The sequence below is a fragment of the Cebus imitator genome, unplaced genomic scaffold (genome assembly GCF_001604975.1).
Source record: "Cebus imitator isolate Cc_AM_T3 unplaced genomic scaffold, Cebus_imitator-1.0 Scaffold60, whole genome shotgun sequence".
NCBI lineage: Eukaryota > Metazoa > Chordata > Mammalia > Primates > Cebidae > Cebus > Cebus imitator.
Genome location: NW_016107375.1, coordinates 6,949,674 through 6,972,674, shown reverse-complemented (window position 1 = coordinate 6,972,674; position 23,001 = coordinate 6,949,674). Strand labels below are relative to the sequence as shown.

The following is a 23,001-nucleotide window of genomic DNA, read 5'->3' as shown; positions in this document are numbered from 1 at the left end:
TTTTTTTCTATTTTGTTGATGAGACACTGAGGCTGAAAGAGGCTTATGAGGGATCCTAAGTGGCAGAACTAGGCCAGGAATTCATTTCTTTTGACTCCTGTTGAATATACGAAGGGCCCTATCTCTACACCTTGTCCCTTTGGAAAGCAACAGTGGGGAAGACACTGGCCTGTGTGTGCATGGCACTTGGGCAAAGCAGAAGAGGGGGGTGAACGAAGAAGCTGGGAAGCCCAGCTTGAGGTGCTTTGGTTGTTACTTTAGCCAACCAGCATTTGTTGAATGTTCATTCTGTGCTGGATACTGTACTAGGTGTTGGGATTGTGTAGATGAATACAATACCAGTGATGCCTGTTCCCAAGAGACTCACATTACTGCTGTAAGGGAGAAATACCCTCAAGTACCCTTTAGCAACTTGACAGGGGTAAGCATATAGACACAGTCTAAGGCACTGGTTCTCACTCCAGGCCATCAGAACCACCTAGAGGTCTTCTGTAAAAGCTGGCGTGTTGAGCACCAGCCCTGGACCCCTGATTCAGTACGTGGAGCTCTAGAACTTGTATTTCCACCAAGCTTCAGAATAAGTAAGAGTTCCCCAGGTGGCGAATGTACTTTAGGAAAAAATATTCCATCTAGCAGTTTTGGAGGGGAGGGAAGATGTACCCTGGAATTTATTTGGGCATAAAACACTTCTAGCCAAGCAGGATTCTCCTGGCCATTCAGAGGAGTAATTCTCTAGGTTCATGCTGTTCATTTTGGAGTGCACCCATAGGTATGGCTCTGCAGGGCAAAATTACGATGTGTTGTGTGTGAAAGAGAGACTAGTCTGAACCCATTTATTGCTAAGGCAAGTGTGGTGTGGGTGAAAGACTCAGAGTGGCCTGTCTAGCATCTGACTGCCTGTGAACAGCAGAGCCAGGAGTAAAGACTAACTTTTGGACTCCTATCTCAGTGTTCTTTCCAGATACATCCATGTCCTTTCTTTGCCCTTTCATTTCCTTGGGGCCGACAAGGCTGTTAATGCCTAAGCAATTTCATCTTTCCAATCCTCCTCCACTCCCAGCCCCCACTGCCACCCCTGCCCAAGTCCTGCAGGCAGTCATAGAAGAGTTAACTTTTGTTGGACTGAAGGCCTGAGCCAAGTACAGAGTGTCCATTGTGTGCCCGCCTCCTCAGGAGGAGTCACTGACTGCTGGAATGTGACAAGGCAAAACATTTTTACCTTGCCTTGGCTTCCCCAACTCTGTGAGTGTGTGAGCGTGTGTGTGTGCTCACACACACGTTTTGGCAGGACTTAATCACAAGAGGACTTGCAGTTGATACCCAGACTCACCAAAAAATTGAACTGTGAATTTAGGGAGGCAGGTACGTGCTGGGAAGAAAGCTAAAGGAGAACAACAGCTTTGTGTGCTGTTGAAGTAAACAGACAGGTTAGGTTTCTTTGCTCTTTCTTTTGAAAGCTTATTTTATTTTATTTTTCCAAGATGAGGGTCACATATGGACACAAGGGGCTGGATTACAATCCTCAAGATAGGCAGCAGATTTGGCTGGGGCTGCTGCCTGGTTGGGTGGAGTTGCAGTGGGAGTAATTTGAACTCTTAAGACTTTGAATAGCTGTCAGGGGAGAAGCTGTTTTCATTCAGAAAAAAACTTGAAATCCTCCAAGTGCCCAGTCCTGCAATGGGTGCCATAGGTAACGTAAGCATTGTACAACCATTGTTAGTTCTCAGCCTGAGGCTGAGCTGCAATCATGTTAGAAAAATAAGATTTATGTGCTCAAAAAAACTAGAAGACAATACAAAGCTGGCATATAGTGGCAAACTATAGAGCTGGGTGCAATGTCAGTCCGGCCAAGGAGTGAGCACTGTGGTCTGGACTTTCCAGAACGTTGCCTTGGAGAAGTGAAGACTTGGGGATGACCTGTAAATATGGAAAGGCTGGGGATCTTTTTATTCATTTGTTTATTCATTCCTTCATGCAACAAACATTTGGGGAACACCAACTGTGTGGCCAGCATTGCAAAGATGAGAGGAAGTGGCTATAAGAACAGATAGACACTGGTTTGACTTGAGCAGTGAGTGCAAGTTGGTGTCTAATTTGCCTTGGATTTTAAGGTGAGACCAGTATGAAAAGTCTGGAATAGATGTTTTCCTAAAGATTAAGGCTATTGGAAATTGCATTACTGTTTTACCTACAGTATTTATTATGATATACTCCCATTGTCCTGGTTTGGGTCTTCAAGCAACATGAATGAAATTTCAGCTGAACCTTCTTAGGACCCTCGGCTCTAACATCAGGTTCCCTTAATCCAGCCCTCACACCATGCACCAGAATTATCTTCCTAAATCGTTACTTTGATAGTATTCCTTCCCCAATGATATTCCGCAAATAGCTTCCCTTTACCTGTAAGATAAAATCCAAACTCATTAGCACAACATTCAATGATGTCCATGACCTGGCCATGACCTTTTATTTCCAGCCGTACCTCTCACAGGTTCCTAGTTTCTACCATACTTTCTAGCCAAACACCAACTTTCTCTTTCTTATACCTAACGCTGCATGTGCCTGCCCAGGAAGCGGCCTCATGCCTTCCCTTTCTCTGCCATGTCTTCCTTCTTCCTGCTCTACCTAGGAAACCCACAGCAAGATCAAAGCCCTGTCTTATGCTCTCCTCGAAGGCTTTCTGTGTAGTTTCCTAGCTGTCTACACCTTGCCCAAGTGAAGAAAACATTTTCTTCCTTTTGATTCTATCCTTTCTTACAGTACATAGAAGTTCTGCTTTGTTTTAGAGTGACTTGTCAAATCTCCCATAAAAAGCGTAACTTCCTTGAGGAAAGAGATTGTATTTTCCTTGTATCTTAGTATTTTGATTTGAGGAGAACTGAAAAAAGTTGTTGAATTGAACTTTTATTTTGTTGTGGATCTCAGTACTTAAATTTTAAGTTTTGGAATTATAGTTAAATGCAATAAATGATTGTTTATTTCACTCTGAAGTGAATCCTTTTTTGGATGGAAGGTAAATATATTAACTGTATAAGCCCATCCATTCATCTAAAGTTTAGGGTTTGCCCTCTTTCACTGTATCACAGAATCTGTAACATACATTTCCCTACTCTGGTTCCAAGGTCCAAATGGATTTCATTTAGGAACTTTATATGTATGTGCCTTGCCTTTTCTCCTGACCTGAGGAGATTCTATAGGTAGGTATTAGAGAATTAAAATGTGATTGGAGATTCTTGCCCAAGGGAATAGACTCTGAACATTGCTACCGTAAGAAAACATGGCTTGCAATTTGCGTGGATCTGGGATGCACACTGAGAAAGACCTACTAGATTCCTACCGCTTGACAAATGTGGAAATGTTCTAAGGTATATTGATGTCTCCAGCAGCTGGGGTGGTGCCTGACACTAGAAAGACAGGCCTCTGTAAAGCCGACTTAAGTACAGCTTTTTAAAAATGATGTGTGTTATTGGGCAGATAAATCTAGATGAGACAAAGAATCTTATAAGTAAGAGAAACATCGAGTGTCATCTGGTCTGACTTCTCCCTACCTCCCAAAGTGGAGACTTTGTCCATCTTGTAGCTTGGGTCACAGGTGGCCGTTTGCAGTGTTTGTTCAACAGTGTCAGTGAAGATGCTCATGCTCTCACTAGGGCAGCCACTTCTCTTTCAGAAAAGCTGTATTCATTGAATCTTCCCTGAAGTGGAAGCAGTTGTAAATGTGTCTTTCTGCAAAGCTGAGCCGTTTCCGGTAGCTGAATCACTCCTGGGCTTCTCTGGAAGGACCTCCTTCTCTGGAGCAGGGTCCACGTGGAAGCCGGGGCTACCTTCCTGGCTGGCTTCCTTACCAGGGTGTCAGCTATGTGCTGATTCTGGAGAGAGAAGACACACGTCTGGTCTTTAGCCTTCCAGTTTGTGGTTCTTCTGAATGTGTCTTTGCAGGCATCATTGGGCATTTTCTGGTGGGCACATTTGCCAGCCACTTCTATAAATTGATGGGTTCAGAGGTAGAAACCTAAGATGTACAGTCATGTCTTCTGCTGGGAAACTTCAGCTGCTGAGAAGGTTTGAATGTGATCCAGCCTACAGCCTAAGGGCAAAAGGATGTGATGTTTGCAGCCCCAGGGGTTTTGGTTTTCTCTTGAGACTGAGCATTTGGGCTTCCTTTTGGGCTTTGAAAATTATGAGGATTAAATTGGGAATGATGGAACATGGGGTGAAGAAGCGTGAAGGAGAGTCTAGCTGATCCTGTGATAGTTCCGAGAGACCCTAATTGATTTTTCTCTTCTCATCTTGGAGGAAGGCAGAGGGGAAGATCCTGGGGGGATTCCTGACACTTCCACAGACCTGCAAAATGCTCCTTCTCTCCCTTTTTCTCTTTTGCTGCTGCAGAGACACAATACCACTTCATTTAAGAAACCAGAAAGGGATTACAACTGTCTAGAAAGGGTATTTTTATCTAAATAATTGATAATGATTAAATATCTCTCTTTTGTGTCATGGAAACATTTGTCGAGGTTGTTTTTTGTTAATCATGGTGTTGTAAGTGATTTCTCGCTAAACTCTTTTTATTTTCTTTTTGCGAGCCTCACACCTAAGCTTTACATTTGCTTGAAGAAATAGCGTAGTCTTTGCATAACTGAAATAATGCATAGTGAAAAATGACAAAGGTAAACCGGTTTAGAGATAGGCTGAATGCCCCTCCTCCAAGTGGGTGGAGAGCTTGGCACCGGCAGCCTGGGGGTTGTGTTCAGCTTTGCAAACTGTTCTTCGCATGTGAGAGAGAAGTGGTGCAAAAAGCCAACCAAATACACTTCCCACAGACCTGAGCCTGAACACTTCAGACTTCCCTTTCGTCATGATTGGTTTTAACAGTGACTCAGCCAGCTGAAGCTTCAGTGTAAAGAAACGTCTAGCTTGCTACTGGGCTGGAGGACTCGCACTTCTTATCTTTATTCTTGGGCCTACAGCCACAAAATTAATAACAATCCATTACGAAGGCGTGTGTGAATGTGTTTTTTCCTCTGCTCTAGTAAAATCCAATTTGGGGTTGTGCACATTCTGGTTAGATTTTTTTCCATCGTTTTTTTTTCGGATGCCATAGATAAGTGGAAAGGGGCCTCTAGAGCTTAGATTGAGTAACCTTTGGGATCATTTTCCTTTCTGCCCTGGCTAACTGTGTCTTTGCTTCTCAGTTGCAGATCTGATCTCTTCTCAACTCATCGTGTCTCCATCCCTGGGAATCTGACCCTAGCAACTGGACCACTTTGTTCTTGGAATTTTGGGTGTCCTCTCTTTTCACCTTTCCTTTTTCCCTTTATCCCTTCCCCGTCCTGAGAACTCCTGAAGACTGTAGAGATTGTCATGGAGTCCAGGGAAAACTTAAGCAGCACCCGGCAAAGAGGGGGCGAGTCAGACTTCCTGCCGGTCTCCTCAGCCAAGCCCCCGGCTGCCCCTGGCTGCGCAGGAGAACCTTTGCTCTCTGCTGCAGGACCTGGGAAGGGGATCCCGGTGGGCGGAGAACGCATGGAGCCAGAGGAGGAGGATGAACTGGGCTCAGGGCGGGATGTGGATTCCAACTCTAATGCGGACAGCGAGAAATGGGTGGCAGGAGATGGCTTGGAAGAGCAGGAGTTTTCTATCAAGGAGGCGAACTTCACAGAGGGAAGTCTGAAGCTAAAGATTCAGACCACAAAGCGGGCTAAGAAACCCCCAAAGAATTTGGAGAACTATATATGCCCACCTGAGATCAAGATCACCATCAAGCAGTCTGGGGACCAGAAGGTGTCCCGTGCTGGAAAAAATAGCAAAGCTACGAAGGAGGAAGAAAGAAGCCACTCCAAAAAGAAGGTAGGAACCCCTGTCTTGTAGGTTTTTTTTGTTTCTCTGTTTTTGCCATTTTATCCTCAACATTTTAGGTTCTGTTTGCATATTACAGTTGACTCTAGAACAACATGGGATTAGGGACTCAGACCCCTGCACAGTTAAATCTGTGAAAAACTTTTGACATTCCCCAAGAACTTAACTAGTAATAGCTTACTGTTGACTGGAAGCCTTACTGGTAATATTAACGGTTGATTAACACATATTTTTATATATTATATGTATTATATACCATATTCTTTGAAAAAGTAAGCTAGAGAAAAAAAGATCTTAAGAAAATCAAAAAGAAAAAATATATTTGCTGTTCATTAAGTGGAAGTGGACCATTATAAAGGTCTTCATCCTCATCGTCCTCATGGTGGGTTGGCTGAGGATGAGGTAGAAGAGGAAGGGTTGGTCTTGTCATGTCAGAGGTGGCAGAGGCAGAAGAAAATCTTCATATAAGTTGACTCTTGAAGTTCAAGTCTGTCTTGTTCAAGGGTCGACTGTACTTATCTACTCATTAATTACCAATCTCCTTGATGGAATATTTATGGACTCAAGAAGAAACACCTCTGCTTTAATCTTGGTTTAATGTCTAGTTCATTATTATATCTTCTGCCTATCTGACAAAAAAATAGCTTTAGAATTGTAATTTTGGAGAGTTCCTGTTTATTATATAACAGTCAATTGCCCGGGTCAGCTATGCCATAACAAAATTTTTAGTATTTTTTTTCTTAATGTTTGCATTTGTTTTCATACTTAGGACTGAGATGTTAAAAACATTTGGGTTAATCAGAACAGTCAAGAATTGTTAAAACTGCCTTTTGATTTTAGTCATTACTATTGTAAATCTTCCTAAGATGAATCACTCGCTTGCCTAAGAAGCTTGGGCTTTGTAGTAACTGAGACTCTCACAGAGCTGAAAAATCATCATTGTGAAAGCCACTGATGAGCATTAGAACTGGAACTGTAGAAAAACAAGAAAAGGGGCAAGTGATTGGCCTGAATCTTTGTCCAACACGTCATGAACTTTTAAGATCGGACATTGACTCAACTTGGTTGGTTTTCATTTTCCTCTTAAAAGTCAAACATGGATGTGCAAAGTAGCAAGACAGGTGGTTGGTGGTGTCAGTTGGTTGGGAATGAATGAGTTCATGTTTTGTTAAATTTATTTTGTATCATAGGGGGTTACAGTGACTTACAGTGACCTCCCTTCCTGTGTGTGTACACTCAGCTGTGATAGCAGAGCAGTGCCTTAGCATAGTAAGTTTTTGTCTTCAAGACTCTTTGGGACTTGGGTGGCTCTGGAACAAGCCCTTTTCTTGACAAAGTTTTGGGGTTCTAGGTTGTAGGTATTAATCATAGTGTTTGTCACTCTCTCCCTGATATTTGATCATTTATTTGGGCTCTAGCTATGTGGATTAGCTAAAGTTGGCACAGATGAATGAACCTCTCTTCTTTATAGCCCAGAGATAATCTATAGCATTTTTGTTACCAGTAGGGTTTTTTTTTTTTTAAAGCTTCTGGGTATTTTCAATAAAACCACTAGGAATCATATTATTTCTTTAGCATAGGACTTGTGTTCATCCTTATATTGGGTGTTTTGGCTGATTTGTTGCATTTCAAATCCCAAGAATAGGCTAGTAGAGACTTTCTAGGGTGACTGACTCCTCACAGTTTGCCCCAAAAATCTGTTGTGGTTTTAAGACTGAAAATTCTGCATCCAGAAATCGCCCCAGTTCTTAGCAAACTGGGACAACTGGTTACCTTCTTTTAACATTTTAGAAGACAAAGGAACCTTTAGAAATTGGTTTGTTTTGCCAGAACATAGAGATTGTGTTCTCTCTTCCTCCATTACAACTTTACAGTTATTTCTGGGTACTCTGTGGGCCAAATCCACTCTGCTGCCTCTACACATACAAAAACTTGTGAGATTCATGCAAGAAAATGCAACAGTTCAAATCAGGCACTAAAAGTGAGTCTTTGCATTGGAGTTGGGTCTCTTCAGATACAAAAGTGAATATCTTTGTCTCTGGCCATTGAGTTGGCCAGTTCTTTGTGTTTTGTTGTATTTTTGTGTGGGTGAGTTATCTTGAAAAATGGTTACTCTTTGTCTCCATCCTCTTCACTGCCAGGATTTAAACAGCAACCCACAGTTTTGGGTGTTCAAACCCAAATTCACTACCCTAAAAAGAGAATACATTGTCCTAATTAGTTACCACTTTTCCTAACGCCACTGATTGTTCCCAAATATAGCTTTCTGCCCATTGGACCACACCAGAATAACGCTTTGGAATCTGTACCATGGGGATGATTGCAAAGCTGAAATGTTCCAGTGGATGCTGGTGTTCATATCTGAAGTTCTCAGGCTGGTCATTTTCACCCAAAAAGCTGGATGCTCTCCATGGACCTTATGGGAAAGAGATAAAATTGCTTATTTGAATATGTGATTTGCCAAGTAAGCATCTTTATGCCTCAGCAATTAGAGGGGACAGAGAGGAAGGAGAAGGGGTGAAACTCAACGCACGGTGCTCTTTGTGATGACACTGTGGTGGGAATACCCTTCAAAACTTTTTAGTTATTAGGAGTTTGCTTCATATGGTACTTCTCCATCCTTCTTACATTTATTTATGCCTATCACTGTTACTTTCCAGAAATGAATTAATAAAGCTATCATCACTGAGCCTCAATGACTTGATAGATGACAGGAACATCCTCTGATCTCTATGGGATGAGAATGTTAACTTTATTACCCTTCAAATCCCTGCTGTTTTGCAACTAGAGCATAAACAAAAGCTGAAGCTGAGGGTGAGATGTGGAAACCTTGCCTACCATTTGTGTGGAAAAGTTCAGTGGTGTAAACTTGCAGAATTTACTTATTTGTATTAATGAGAAGAACATGATCAGTAATTTGGCACAGAATGGATGAGGATGGCATTTTGTAAGCAGCATACCAGCATCTAACCCTAAAATCGCCTTCTGGATCTATTTTTGTAAGTTGTACCACTCTTTGAAGAGGTGTACTTGGAGTGGCCTCTGGGAAGCAGGTCCTACTCTAGGAGCTAGAAAGGAAACCTTGTTCAGCTGGTCTTTGAGCTGGTAGCAATTCCTACTAGGCAGTCATCTGAATATAGGTGCTGACTTTGAGCTGAGGTTGGCAAACTACAGCCTGTGGGCCAAATCCACTCCCCTGCCTGTTTTTGTATTGCCTATGAGCAAAGAATGGTTTTTTTTTTTTTTTACATTTTTAAAAGGTTGGAAGAACATCAAAAGAATAATAATATTTTGTAATATGTGAGGCATATGAAATTTAAATTTCAGTGCTTATAAATAAAGTTTTATTGGAACACAGCCAAGTTCATTTGTTTATATTTTGTCTCTGACTGCTTTTTATTATAGTGGCAGAGTTGAGTTGTTGTGACAAGAGATACTATGACCTTCAAAGATTCAACTACTTATTCTCTGATCCTTACAAAAAATGTGCATTGACCCTTGACTTTGGGGAAGGACATAGAGTTTCAGGATAATGAAGGTTTTGTTTTGTTTTTAATAATTCAGCCTCCAAGTTTGGAGGCTGAGGGGAATTAGGTGTTATATTATCTGCTGCTTTTTGTTGTTGTTGTTGTTTAAGTGAACCAGTTAATTTTGCTGAAGTCATTGCCTGACAGGCTCAGGCAGAGACAGCTTATGTGGGATCCCAAATTATTTACTTTTTCATTGGTGTTTGGAAAGAAAGTTCTGTATGATAAGGGTAGCATAACTTACATATCATAGGCTAGTTCTCTGTGATGTTAACTCTAGTTGTACATGGTCCACTGCTTTGGGATGAAGGCATATATGTCTAGCATCATCAACAGCCATGTTCCACATTTTAAACCTAGGGTTAACTCTCCAAAGCGGAGAGGCATTATAGATGATCAGGGAATATCATCACTCAAGTAGTAAGTTGTGAGGTGGACCCCATGAAAGTGCTACCTCCCTGGCTCAAGGATGCACAGACTCTTCTAACCAGGATAGAAGTCTCTTTTCTTCCATATAAAACTAGGATGGGAATTGAGATGCTGCTTGGGAGAGGGCCTATGATGAGTGGATTTAAATGAGGTGTGAAAGCAGCATTTGGTAGGAAGTAGAGGCTGAGGGGAGAGCTTAGAACCTACTTTGGAGCCTCCGAACTCTCCTTTGGACAGGACTAATTTTGCAGATGGACCCTACACCTGTAACTTGTTCTTTATCATGGGACCAACATGGTTGCATCTTAAACTTACTCAGGTAAGTGACATAATAACTTACACTTACTTCCTCAGGTTACCTTCTAGGTGATTAGATTAAAACAACAGGGAACATAAAGATGAGTCTCTGGAAGCAAGTTCAGGTATAAAACATGAGCATAACATTATTCCAGTAGTCCTGGGCATGGTGGCTCGTGCTTGTAATCCCAGCACTTTGGGAGGCTGAGGTGGGTGTATCACTTGAGATCAGGAGTTTGAGACCAGCCTGGCCAACATGGCAAAACCTCATCTCTACTAAAAATACAAAATTTAGCCAGGCATGGTGCTGCATGCCTATAATGCCAGCTACTCGGGAGGCTGAGGCAAGAGAATCGATTGAACCATGAGGTGGAGGTTGTAGTGAGCTGAGATGGCGCCATTGCACTCCAGCCTGGGTGACAGAACAAGACTTCATCTCAAAAAAAATCCCAGTAGTGACAGGGTTTTGAAGAGGATCCAAGCTGGGCAGGGCTTAGCAGCTCTTCTCTTTCCTGAGGATGTTGAGAGTTAGAGACAGCTGTCTAGATTCAATAGCAAGATAAGGGCATGGGAGTTCCAGATGGACGCCATACAGTGACTCAGGGTAGGAGATGTGGTGTGGTAATCTGACATGAAGCAGCTTTGTTAGTTTGGATCTGCAATATGAATTTGCTGAAGCCCTAGTTTCCTTGTCTTCCAAATATGTATGATTATTTCTACATGATATAACTCAGTGAAAGATTTTAGAAGAAAATGGGGAATTTACAAAGCACATGTCATCATAATAACTCTGATTTACTGAGCTACGTGGCAGACCCTCTGCTGGCTGTTTTACATGTATTTACCTTATCTATTAGTCCTCATAATGATCCTGCCACGAAGAAATTTATTTACAGGAAATTGAGGCTCACATTGCTTCAAAGGAGCAGGAGCTGGAAGGGGCAAGGTTTTCTATGAATCCAGTTCTATTAGACTCCAAGAAAATATATATTCCAGTCCCTAAGTTACCACACCCTATAAAAGTAAAGGGCTTCTAGAAGGTGAGGATCACTGGAGTGTTTCTTCCACACTTTCTCATATAGCTTGGGTGGCACAAGCATAATCTGACACATTTTCCTTAATTCTAAGTTTTCCAGGGTTTTGAGAGAGCTTTCAAAGCTCACTATTTAAAGCCATATTTTTTTTCATTTATTGTACTTACAAATTTTATTTGCTTTTGACAGAAATACAACTTCCATTTCGTTTCTTTGGATTTAATTTTTCCTCCTCTGCAGTTCCATTGAGAGATCTTATTTCCTCCTGTAGCAGGGACTTCAACCTTATACCCATCAGGTGCCAGCCATGGTCCTAGACATGCATTCAGGATTTGTCTTGGCCTAGACCATCATCATATATGTAGGGAAAGACTCTTGTATTCTGTCCTGAGAATTCACCATCTGCTTTTGAGAAACCAAATAAGTCATGCACTTATTTCATCCTTACGCAAAGAGCAAACACACAAAGTGTGGACAGGAAAAAGTTTTCTTAGGTGTTATTGATGGTAAGAGAGACTGGTGTCAGATTGCAGAGAGCAATGAATGTCAAATGAAGAAATGAGTTTGGATTTAATTCTGTAAGTAACAGGAGTTCTCAGAGTGCTTTGAATCAGGGAGAAGGAACGGTTGCAGGGGTGTTGGGGAACTTGGAGAGAGTGATGCTGTGCAGAGGAGCTTAAAATGGGAGACATGAAAGGGGAGCCTTTTGGTGACACAGTTGTCAGAAGAAGGGATTGCTCTAGGGTTCTTCCCTTTTCCTAGTCCTGAGAAGCTCATTTCTCTCTTGACCTTTAATGGTAGGAGCAATTTGGTTTACCAGGTGGGTGAGGAGGGGGCTATGAGAGGAGGCTTTTGGCAGCGGGTGAGGGGTGACTTGCTTTGCCAAGGCGCAGGTTCCCTGATCTCTGGCTGCTGCACCCATGGTTTTCTCCTCCTTCACCCTAGTGGGTGGCTCTGACTACCATCAGAGGGGCTTCCACCCTCCAAGTGGTTCAAGTGTCCCTCATTTGCCATCCTCTTTTTGTCAGCACTTTCTCTGGTCACTCCCAAGTGTATTGCTTTACAGAAGACTTGGCCTCTCTTCTTCTGGGGGTGGAAATACGGAGTTTTGAACTCCTGGGAGTATAGGACTTCTTCCTCCACAATGGCCTCTTCCTGACTGGAGAACAGGTCTCCCTAGCATTACTACATAAGAGGAATTTCAGGTGGAGTGCAGTGGCTCACACCTGTAATCCTAACACTTTGGGAAGCCACAGTGTGTGGATTGCCTAAGCTCAGGAGTTCAGTACCAGCTTGGGCAATACAGTGAAACCCCGTCTCGATTAAAACACAAAAAATTAGCTGGGCATGGGGGCGTGCACCTGTAGTCCCAGCTATTTGAGAGGCTGAGGCAGGAGAATTGCTAGAACACGGGAGGTGGAGGTTGTAGTTAGCAAAGATCGCGCCACTGTACTCCAGCCTGGGCTATGAACGATGCTCTGTCTTTAAAACAAACAAAACAGCAACAACAAAAAGAGGTTGAATTTTCCCTCTTGTTTAATTTTTGTTTTTATCTCCTGAGATTTAAAAATATTTTTAAGTACCACATTTCTATGTATTCATCAGAATGCCTGGAAATTTTGTTTCCTGATAGATTTCTCTCTGATTATGTTATAGCTAAAGCAACAGGGAAGGTTGGGAATGACCTTTTCCGCAGGGCAGCAGGGAGCATTGGACATGTCAGCTGAAAGTGTGAGGGAAAGAACCTTGGACTTGGAGATGGGAGCCCTGGGCACCAATTCTGCCTCTGTGATTCACAATCGCATTCGGCCAGTATACTTTACCTCCCTGCTTCTCAGCTTCTACATGTTCAGAAAAAAAGATGAAGAAGAAAAACAAAACAGCACTTTCCCTCTGAGGTCTTGTTTCTGTTCTATAATCTAGAAACTTGAAGGGCCATTCTGTTTGATCAGCAGGGCAAGTGTTTCTCTTCAAGAACACTCGTTACTATAAACAGATTTTTGACCTCTGTTTGGACCCGCTGTTCCACCGTCAAATTGTTTCCTTTTAGCCCCAAATGTCAAAAGAACTAAAATCATGGGAGCAAGGGCCAGAGTTGAGCTTAAAGAGTGGTGATTTACCAAACTCATGTTCCGTGAGTATATTCTGGGAATATTTGATTGTCTCTCGACCCTGTCTTCTAGTTTTCTTTTTTTTTTCTTCGTGTATTTGGGATTTTCTGGGGGTTTAAAATATGTAGCCTGCCTGTTTCCTCCTGGTTTGGTATTCTTTTCTTTGATTTTTTTTTCTTTGGACCTCCCCTAAGGAAGGTTCTTTGGTGAATTCTATGCCATTGAAAATGAATCTGGCAGAGTGGCCAGCAGAAAACTATGTCCTGTTCAGACAGAAAGTCATTTATTCTCTGAATCGTGGCTAATGTGCTCTGTATGTGAAATTCTAGGTGAGGAGTACTGGGTCTTTTAGAAAGAGCCGCCACTCTGGGAGTGGATTAGAACTCAGATCCCCTGATGCCAGGAACATGGTCTCTCTGCCTCTGGACAGAGACAGTCTGCATAGCCTTGGGCAAGACCTAACCTCTTGAAATGTTTCCTGACAGTAGGAAAATCAGGATAACAGCAGCCCCTCCTTGTTAATGTCACTGTGGTGAGGTTGAAATTGCCTACTGGGCACTTAGGACAGCACTTCACTCAGTATGTCCTGCTCTCATTGCTGTTTGGCATCTCTCCCTGCTGACTACCCACAGGGACTTCCTTAGTTGAGGCACAGAGCAGGTACACAGTGATCTGCGGTGGCGCTGCACACTCGGGAGGCCTGAGCTGTGTTGGATTATGTTAGCTTCGGGCAGCACCGGTGCCTGATGTCTGATGCCTGGAGAAACATCTACCGGTTGAACATATCACTAATGATTTTTTTTTTTTTTTTTTTTTTTTTTTTTTTGGTGTTGGTGGTGAGAATTGCTGTAGGGATTTATTTAGAGATAGTTCAAAGGTCTTTTATCTCTGTGGTCATTTATCTGCCAAACCGGTATTACTGCTGAGCACAAAGGATGACTCAAAATGAAAGTTTCAAAGCAGTGTCAAAGGAACCACCAAGTGGGGTTCAGCTGGCAGCTGCTACTCTTCTAGCATTTGCAAAGTCGGCCTCTCTTCCTCATCGTTGCAATTTTACATCCTCAAAAAGTCCTCTCATGGCTGCATTGCTAGTTGACCTGCAGTTATATTTCCTTTTTTTCCATGTTTAATAAAAGGCAAGAGAAACAATCCCTTTTTGCCTTTTCCTACCACGTCTTTGACTCTTCTGATTCCTGCAAATTGAAGTTAAAAACATCCCTCCTTCAAGCTACAACAATGCCCCACATCCCAGGACACCCCCCACCTGCCCTGCTTGTTTATTAGATGCAAGTGGCTTTGTTCAGGAAGTTACTGGGAACAGCTCAGGATAGTCAAGTTGGAGAACATAGGGTGGGGTCGCAGAGTCTGGGTTGAGGTGTTGGTTCAGGTTCCTGACAGCATTAAGTATAGAAAAAAACCAGCATAAGGCATGCATTTTAGGAGGTTTTTAATATCCACAATAAACTAAAAATTTGTGTTATACTTTGCACACAGCCAAAGTGCTTTCGGGAAAGTGTTTCAATGTGTATGGTCCTCAGAGTGACTTGGAAGGTTGGCATTAATGCTCTGGGCATCCCCCTATGGAGCCATCAGTGGCCAGAGGAAGAAGCTACCAAAGAGGAGGGCAGGAGCTTAGACCCAGGTCTCCAAGAGGCATATAGACAGACACAACATGCAAACACCTTCACTGACTTTGAGCCACAGCACGTCATGTCGAGTCTGCCTGAGGCTGAATTATATATTGGCTGGTGGATCGGTGAGCCCCTGCTGCTAGAGGAGTGCAAGCTGAGGCCGCCGTCTATATATGTTGAACAGGAACACCCAGAGCCCTGCATTGCAAGAGGTTTGGACTACACAACTTTTTTCTCCTTCCCTTCCCCCCCCTCCCCTCCCCTCCCCCTCTTTCCTCCCTCCCTCCCCTCCCCTCCCCCTCTTTCCTCCCTCCCTCCCTTCCTTCCTTCATTTTCTTTTTCTTCTTTTTTTTCCTTTCTCTTGTTAAACAGGATCTTGCTCTATTGCCCAGGCTGGACTTTTGTTGTGCAAGCATAGCTCCTTAGCTCACTGCAGCCTCAAACTCCTGGGCTCAAGTGATCTGGTCTACCGAGTAGCCAGGACTGCAGGTGTGCACCACCACAGTCCTGATTTATCTCTGTGTGTGTGTGTGTATATATATATATATATATATATTTTTTTTTTTTTGGTAGAGATAGGTCTTGCAATGTTGCCCAGGCAGTCCTCCCACTTGGGTCTCCCAAAATTCTGGGATTACAGGTGTAAGCCACTGGCCTGGCCTGACTACACAGCTTCTAGGGCACTTTCCCATTTTCCATAGTATCCCAGTGGATCTTGCCCTATGAAGGCAAGGGCCTCCCTGTATATCTTGAGTCTGCATTTCTCTCTGAATTCCCAGGTTGTTGTATTTTTCTGCCTGCCTGCCCCTCCTTCTTGAGGCCAACTTCCCTCACCTCCCCACCAGCCTGTGACCTCACACGGGAAACAATGGAGGCCTTTATTTACTCTGAAAAGTCTGAGCAGTTCCCACTTCAGTATCTGGCCTGTGAGGCCGTTTGATAATCATCACTAGTATCAAATGCAGGTTGCTTTGGTGTGTTTTCTAGACCTTGTTTATTGTCCCCCCCCAACCCCCACCAGATGGTCTTCTTTGCCTCACACAGGTTTCTAGCCAGTTTCACAGTGAGGATAGGAGGTTGGGGGTGGATAGGAAATTCTCAAAAGGAGATAGAGAGCAGCTCTGTCTTTCCAGGTAGGCCACCCACCATGTCTTACCAATAAGAGGCAATCATTTGCAAATAGAAATTTGTCCAGGAGTGTGGGCAGCCTTTTATACCAGCCCAGTTAATTCATTTGTTTGGTGTTGTTCATGAGAACTCAGCTCAGAAATTTCAACATTTTTGACAACACACAGTACCCATGCAGAACCACGATGGTTGCTCCTCATGGTGGATCATGGGTTTCATAGTGTATGATAGGACTCTCCATGGTTTCTCCATTCTTATCCTTCGGGGGCAGCATTAGGTAGAAACTTAACTTATTTGGGTGTGTGATTCTTCCTGCATCATCAGATTCCTGAAATGACCCAGTCTTCCTGCTTAATTGCTACCATTTAGATAAATGGCAGGGCAGTGTTTCTGATTGGTCTTGCGTGATATGGGATCACGCAGGAAGCCAAGACTGGGAGATCCAGAAAGGGTCCCCGAATGAGAAGTTGAATTCATCGAGCACACAGGTGAGAATCAGACATCTGGTCAGTAGGCAGGAGAAGGCTGACAGCAGAAGCTCCGTTTCAAAAGAAAGGTACAGTTCCCCAGCTGAGTCACACTGCCAGAATCATGGATATTGCTAGAAATCAGAAGAGCCTCTGAGCATTTCTCTTTCAGTGTCCCTCATAAAGGAACAAAACACACCTTCCCATACACCTACGGCATAGTTATTTGGCTCAAAGGCCTTCAGGGAGGGGACGTGCCACCTTTTGCGGCAGCCCTTGTTTTAGAAGGCTCTTTCTTATATTTCACTAGTCACCCCTTTTAAGCCTATTTGCAGTTCCTGAAAGTATTCCTTATATTCCATGGTTTCCTGGTACCAAACCGCCCTGGTTCCTGTGCTAGCTTTTCAGTGTCCCTTCTGAAAGGTATAAGTGGGAGAGCTCACAGAACAGAGTACAATACTGGGAGGTGGTCTGGCCCTGCAGAATGTCAGAGGATTGTAATCACCTCTGTTCTAGACACAGTATCTCTATTAACATGACCCCAAGCTGTACCAGCTTTCTAGAAGCTTTGTCATTGTTCATATACACCGAACTCAAGGTCAAGGAAACCTGCCAAATTAACATTGTCTTGTGCTACTTTTGCTGTTCGAACTATCACATCCTATATTCAGTGGATTCACTAGACTAAAATTCACGTGCTTGCGTTATTATCCTCTCCTTGTGCACAGTTCTAGACAGAGATGTGAATCAAGTGTTATTCAGATGGTCCAGTTTGGGCCTAAAGACTACACAGTAGACACAAAAACAAGGCACTTTTAAATATAGTTGCCCAACTCAGTCAGAATTCCTTTTCTATGTATTCTCTAGAGATCCACCATTAGCTAACTATCTACCTTCTCCAAACCTGGTTTCTTATTTATATAATGACCTCCTTTATCTAAATGAAAGAGCTGTTAAATGTGTGTTTTCAAAGGTAAAGTATGTTCTTTTCAATTATGGTGTAAGCTCCCTGAGGAAAGGAGTTTTATCTTTTAATAATAATATTCACTTATTTTTATTTTCCCAGCCTAGATGTTAAACAAGTTCTTCTTAGCTCTTCTTTTCTTTTTTTCTTGAGACAGGTCTTGCTCTGTCACCCTAGCTGGAATGCGGTGATGTGATCTTGGCTTACTTTAACCTCTCCTCCCAGGTTCAAGCGATTCTCCTGCCTTGGCCTCCTGAGTAGCTGGGACTATAGGCATGTACCACAATGCCCGGCTAATTATTTTTTTTGTATCTTTAGTAGAGACGAGGTTTTGCCACACTGGCCAGGCTGGTCTTGAGCTCCTGACCTCAGATGATCCACCTGCCTCAGCTTCCCCCAGTGCTGTGATTACAGGTGTGAGCCACTGTGCCTGGCCTTAGCTCTTCTTTTCTATTAATATCAAAACAGCTCCTGATTAGTCAGCTCTGTGTATTTTGCATTGGTAGTTAGAAACATCTGAAATTTTCACAATCTTGTGCCTATCCAGATATACTGTAACAGATCTGAAGCATTTCAATTCTAGAAGTACCTACAGTTGTATGGGGTGTTCAGCCTAAGTGCTGCTTAGAAAGATGTTGCTAAGAAGAATTGATCTCAGGACATTTAGGGAAAAACCCAGGGCACTGTATTTAATAAGTAATTGTCAAAATACGTGATCCAGATGATAGTGCATGGTGTGGACAGTCACATCTAACCCGCACCTTGACAAAGTCTACTCACATCTGCCCAACTGTTGCTTCTTTTGGGTTTGTTCTTCGTATAGTTAAGCGAGTTTGTTGTTATTTCCCCCTGTTTTATAGACTGGGGAAAGGGCTCTGAGGGTTTTAAATGGCTTGTCCAAGCTTACAGCTAATTACTGAGGAGTGGGGGGTGTTTGGGACTCAAGCCCTCAGGTCTCCTGGTTTCCAGCAGTAGGAAGTTATCTTTGAAAGATTCCACTCTGCCTTGCCCTGCTGTGGCATCTTTAAAAAGGGAGTAGTTGAGTCTCTTGAAACTCACCTGGTTCTTTCTGCTGCCTGGCCCTGGCTGTGGGTAAACTCCAGCACTGCAGCTTCATCATGGAGACACACAGCTCCTTTCTTGACTGCCCACATCCATATCCCTGCTGGAAAACACTCGGCAGGTCACAGCAGCAGTGAGCCGTGGTACAAAGTGATGGGCTGGCAGCAGCACTGGGCTGTGGGATAATAGGCTCACTGTGACTTAATCCAGAAGTTATTTACAGGGTATTCTAAAGTGTCCTGGTTTGGACTGAGAATGTGGGATTCAGCTGAGGCCCCTGCAAAATAAGATTCCGTGAGCGCTGACTAGCCTGAGGCCTGAGGGGAGTCGTTTCCTCAATCAAGGGTTCTGGGTCTGAGTCCCTGTTCTGTCTTTAACAAATCAATCTGTGTTTGCTCATATTTAATAAGGGAGTAATAATATCACTCTTCTTTCCATATTATTCTGAAGATAATCTGAGCAAATAGCTTTAAAACAGTACTGAAATGTTAACAGTGCAATGGAAACAGAAGGTGTTCTTTAAAAGTAGTGTATGGTAGATTTCCAACAAACTGTGGTCGCTAATTAAAGTTTTCCATCACTTCCTTCAATATCCTCTTATTCCCTGGCCTCTCTCCTCTTCTGCTTTTAATAAAGCCCCCAGACGTGGCTGTGATGGACAGCAGCTGCAGGTTGGAAGTGGGCGCGTTCAGATACCCACCACATGGTGTAATTGCCCTTTGTGAAATTCCGGGGTGAGAGGTCAGCCCTCTTTGCCCATCTTTGTCCCTTCTCAGTCATCTGTATCCTGGTGGCAGTTGTGTTATCCCAGCATCCTTCCCCTACCCCCACTTTCCCCCCCTTCTCCTGGAGCCCAGGAAAAAACCATCTGCTGAGTTGGCTTTCAGAAGATTTTTTTTTAAATACCAATTTCCCTTTGTTCCGAGGCAACCTCCAATCAGGGCTGGTGTCTGTCGGGTTTGGCGAAAGGCTGGTATTGTGTTTCATGCTCCCGGAGGAAAGGTTGTCCACTGGCTTTTCTTTTTGATTCGATTCCCTGCCATTCTGCAGGAGAGTCAGAGGTTGCAGCTGCTGCTGTCAGCTGTAAGTGGGGGACCCCCTTGTTTATGAACCTGTACGTTAGTTAATCCCTTGGCAGGGGGAGAAAAACCAAAAAATCAAAACAGGGAAAATATTAAAACCACCACTGACAGAAGTTTTTCTTCCTGTTTCTAGCCTGTCTTATAAGTTTCACCAAGATCCTACTGGTTTCTAAAGGATAGGCCTTGCCGTCCTTGGAGGTTTTCTTGAAGGTTCTTTGGTATCCAGGCTCTTTACGTTTTCTTATTTCATTCTGAGAAATAGGAACTGTGTATCAGAAGCATAGGCAAGTCATTCTTTTTGTTTGTTAGGTTTTTTAGGCTTAATCTCCCCCTTTGCCTAGGCTGGAGTGCAGTGGTGTGATCTTGGCTCTCTGCAACCTCCTCCTCCCAGGTTCAAGTGATTCTCTCACCTCAGCCTCCTAAATAGCTGATATTAAAGGCATGTGCCACAGGCCTGGCTAATTTTTATATTTTTAGTAGAGATGGGGTTTTGCCATGTTGGCCAGGCTGGTCTTGAACTCCTGACCTCAAGTGATCTACCTGCCTTGGCTTCCTAAAGTGCTAGGATTATGGCGTTAGCCACTGCCCTCATCCAGGCGAGTCATTCTTTTGTGGAAAACCTGAATCACAGAGAAAGCCAATTGGCTGTGCAAGTTGCTTTCCTGGACATAACAACAGCTGCCATTTTTGCTACTTAGAGGAACTGAGAACTTTGCCAAGCACCTGACACACATTGCTACCCAATCTTCTCCACAACCACCATGTGATGCTATTATCCCTGTCTTACAGATGACACAAATGAGGAATAGAGAGCTCCAGGAACTTGCCCTGGGTCTCAGAGGCAGCCAGAAGGTTGTGATCCCAGTGCATGCCCTCCAAGCTCCGAGGCAGCCACGGTGGCCCCACATGCAGTGCTCAGGCAGCTGAGCCCAAGGAGGGAAACAGTTTCTCACCTCTGACTCTGCCTTCTGGAAAACCAGCAGAGAGGTGTTTTTCCGGTCCTTCCATTAAGCTCTCTGTAAAATGAGACTGCAATAGCTAGATGCCAGGGAAACCAGAGAGACAGTTGGGTTGAATCTTGAGAAAGCTTTATAAGACGTGCTCCCAAATCTTGTGCTTTTGTCCTCTTTTTCTGTCATGTTCCACAGAATCGGTGAAACCTGTCTCGGCAGATTTAGGAGACACTCGAGCACATTCTCTCAGGTTGTCCTCTGACTTTGCAGGCGCAAGGCTCTGCTGGCCTCCACCTCTGCAGAGTCTGTCCTCACTGCACACACTCCCATCTCTACTTTGAGGCCATTGCAAGGGATTGGCCCTTTACCAACAAAAGAGTATTTTTTATGGTGATGAGAGAAAGGGTCAAGGAATGAACACATGATGAATGCACTAAATTGGTGAAAATACATGAAATCCAAAAAGCTTTTTGCTGTTGAGACAGAGTCTTGCTCTGTCACCCAGGCTGGAGTGCAGTGTTACAATCTCGGCTCACTGCAACCTCTGCTTCCCAGGTTCAAGAGATTCTCTTGCCTCAACCTCCTGAGTAACGCATGCACCACCATGCCTGGCTAATTTTTTGTATTTTTAGTAGAGACAGGGTTTCACCATGTTGGTCAGGCTGGTGTTGAACTCTTGACCTTGTGATCTGTCCTCCTTGGCCTCCCAAAGTGCTGGGATTATAGGTGTGAGCCACTGCGCCCAGCCAAAATCCAAAAAGCTGTTCTTAAACACACCATTTCCTCCCTCCTCTCACTGGTGGACTAAGCCTGTGACCCAGATCATTGAAGGACCTGAGGATTCCCCTAGAATATAATATAGAATAAAACAAAGAAAAGAGAAAGAAAAGACAGAGATAGAGAGAAGGTCAGAGAGGTTGAATTTGCTTCCTTCTAAGGACATAGAATTTTTCTAGATGACTTAAAATGCACACGTGCATCTGAGGGTGTGTGGGTGTGTGCTTGTGTATACATTTTAATTTCTTAAAATATATCATTGGTTCATAATAATGTGGATTATAAGAAATGTAGCAACTTTACTGAGCAATGAACTCTGCTCCTGAAATGAATAGAGTTTTTGCTCAGTACTTTACCACATGGAATGATCTGGTTTTTAGTAAATGCTCCCTCCTTCCCTTCATTTTTGAATATAACCCAGATATGAAAACAAACCTTGCCTGAAGCAATTAGGGAGAAATAGCAGATAGGATATAGACACACTGGACTAGGTGAGGGAGGTTGTGAGTGATGGATGTCACAGACTGGGTGGCAGCAGGTACAGGGCAGAGCCTGGACCTGGAGTCAAGAATGGCCTTCACGTTCAGCCCTGCCAGCCGATTCACATGCCACACCTTGGGTTAGCTAGGGTCCTTCTTCAGAGCCTAGGGTCACCAAAAGCTGCAGATCCCAGAGCTGTGAGAGCAGGAGGAACAGGAGGAAGTATCAGAAACAAAATTTGATTTCAGAACAGTGGGCTCTAGTGAGCCTCAGAAAGATGTCCTAGTAGCAAAGAGAGAGAGAGAAAGAGACAGAGCTAAGCTGAATGAAATCAGGATGCTCCTGCTGATGCTACTTATCCCTCTTCAATTGTTCTCTTCCTTAGCATACCTGAGTCATTCATTCATTTATTCACTCATTCGACCGAAGATGTTGTCGTCAATAACTATTTATTGCATGCCAGGCAGTATTATGGAGATGTAAGTGGGTATCGTCCCTTGGATGTTGCAAGTTGGGTACTGTGGTCTATTTGACTCGTAAGTTACAGACAGAAAGCTGTCTGTAGTTCTGGTTCTGAGACCTTTTCACAAATGCTTGTTGCTTCACCCAAAGTATTAGCAGCTTTCTACTGGTATCAGAGCTACTGCAGATACTCTATAAGCAGGAAGTGTCTCCATAGTATCTCAACTAGGAAGGAGGATGTCAGAGATTCTCAAAACATGACTTATAATTGACTGGTTCGTTTGATTGAGTGATAGGGACAGTCTGTGTCTAATTGGAAAGACTGTCAAGAAACACCTTCAAGCAGAACAAGATGCGATATTAGTTGAAGGCTTCCATTATGGTGTCTCTGTGAAGACACATGTGGTGGTTTTATGGTACCAGTGTATTTCATTTATGGGATGTCCTTGAAATTTCCAGCATAGGAAGAGGAAGGGAGAATAGCAAGCTTGACAATCCTGAAAAGCCATGCAACACACATTTTGGAAGAGGGAACAGAATCCAAAACAAGTAGCAGAAGAAATACAAGCAGAAATCTGATAAATTAGGGAAAGGTCAAAATACCTGAAAGGCCCAGTGTATTGGGGCAAATCAGATGCAGGAGTGGAGACCACAAGAAAACCGGCCACTTCATGGAGGAAGACAAAAACTGCATCCAATGTGGGCAAGGGGTGGAGGGCAGGGGAATAGTATGTGCTCATG

At 43.5% G+C, this 23,001-nt stretch overlaps 1 protein-coding gene across 2 annotated transcripts in view; it reads left to right on the top strand.

Moving 5' to 3' along the window:
- Positions 1–23,001, top strand: part of SETBP1 (SET binding protein 1) — a 377,233-nt gene that overhangs the window by 15,687 nt on the left and 338,545 nt on the right. For both annotated transcript variants that reach the window (XM_017529721.2, XM_017529722.2), the window contains exon 2: positions 5,193–5,847. In XM_017529721.2, the coding sequence (XP_017385210.1) occupies positions 5,362–5,847 (486 nt within the window). In that variant the 5' untranslated portion in view covers positions 5,193–5,361. The remainder of the gene's footprint in view (positions 1–5,192; positions 5,848–23,001) is intronic.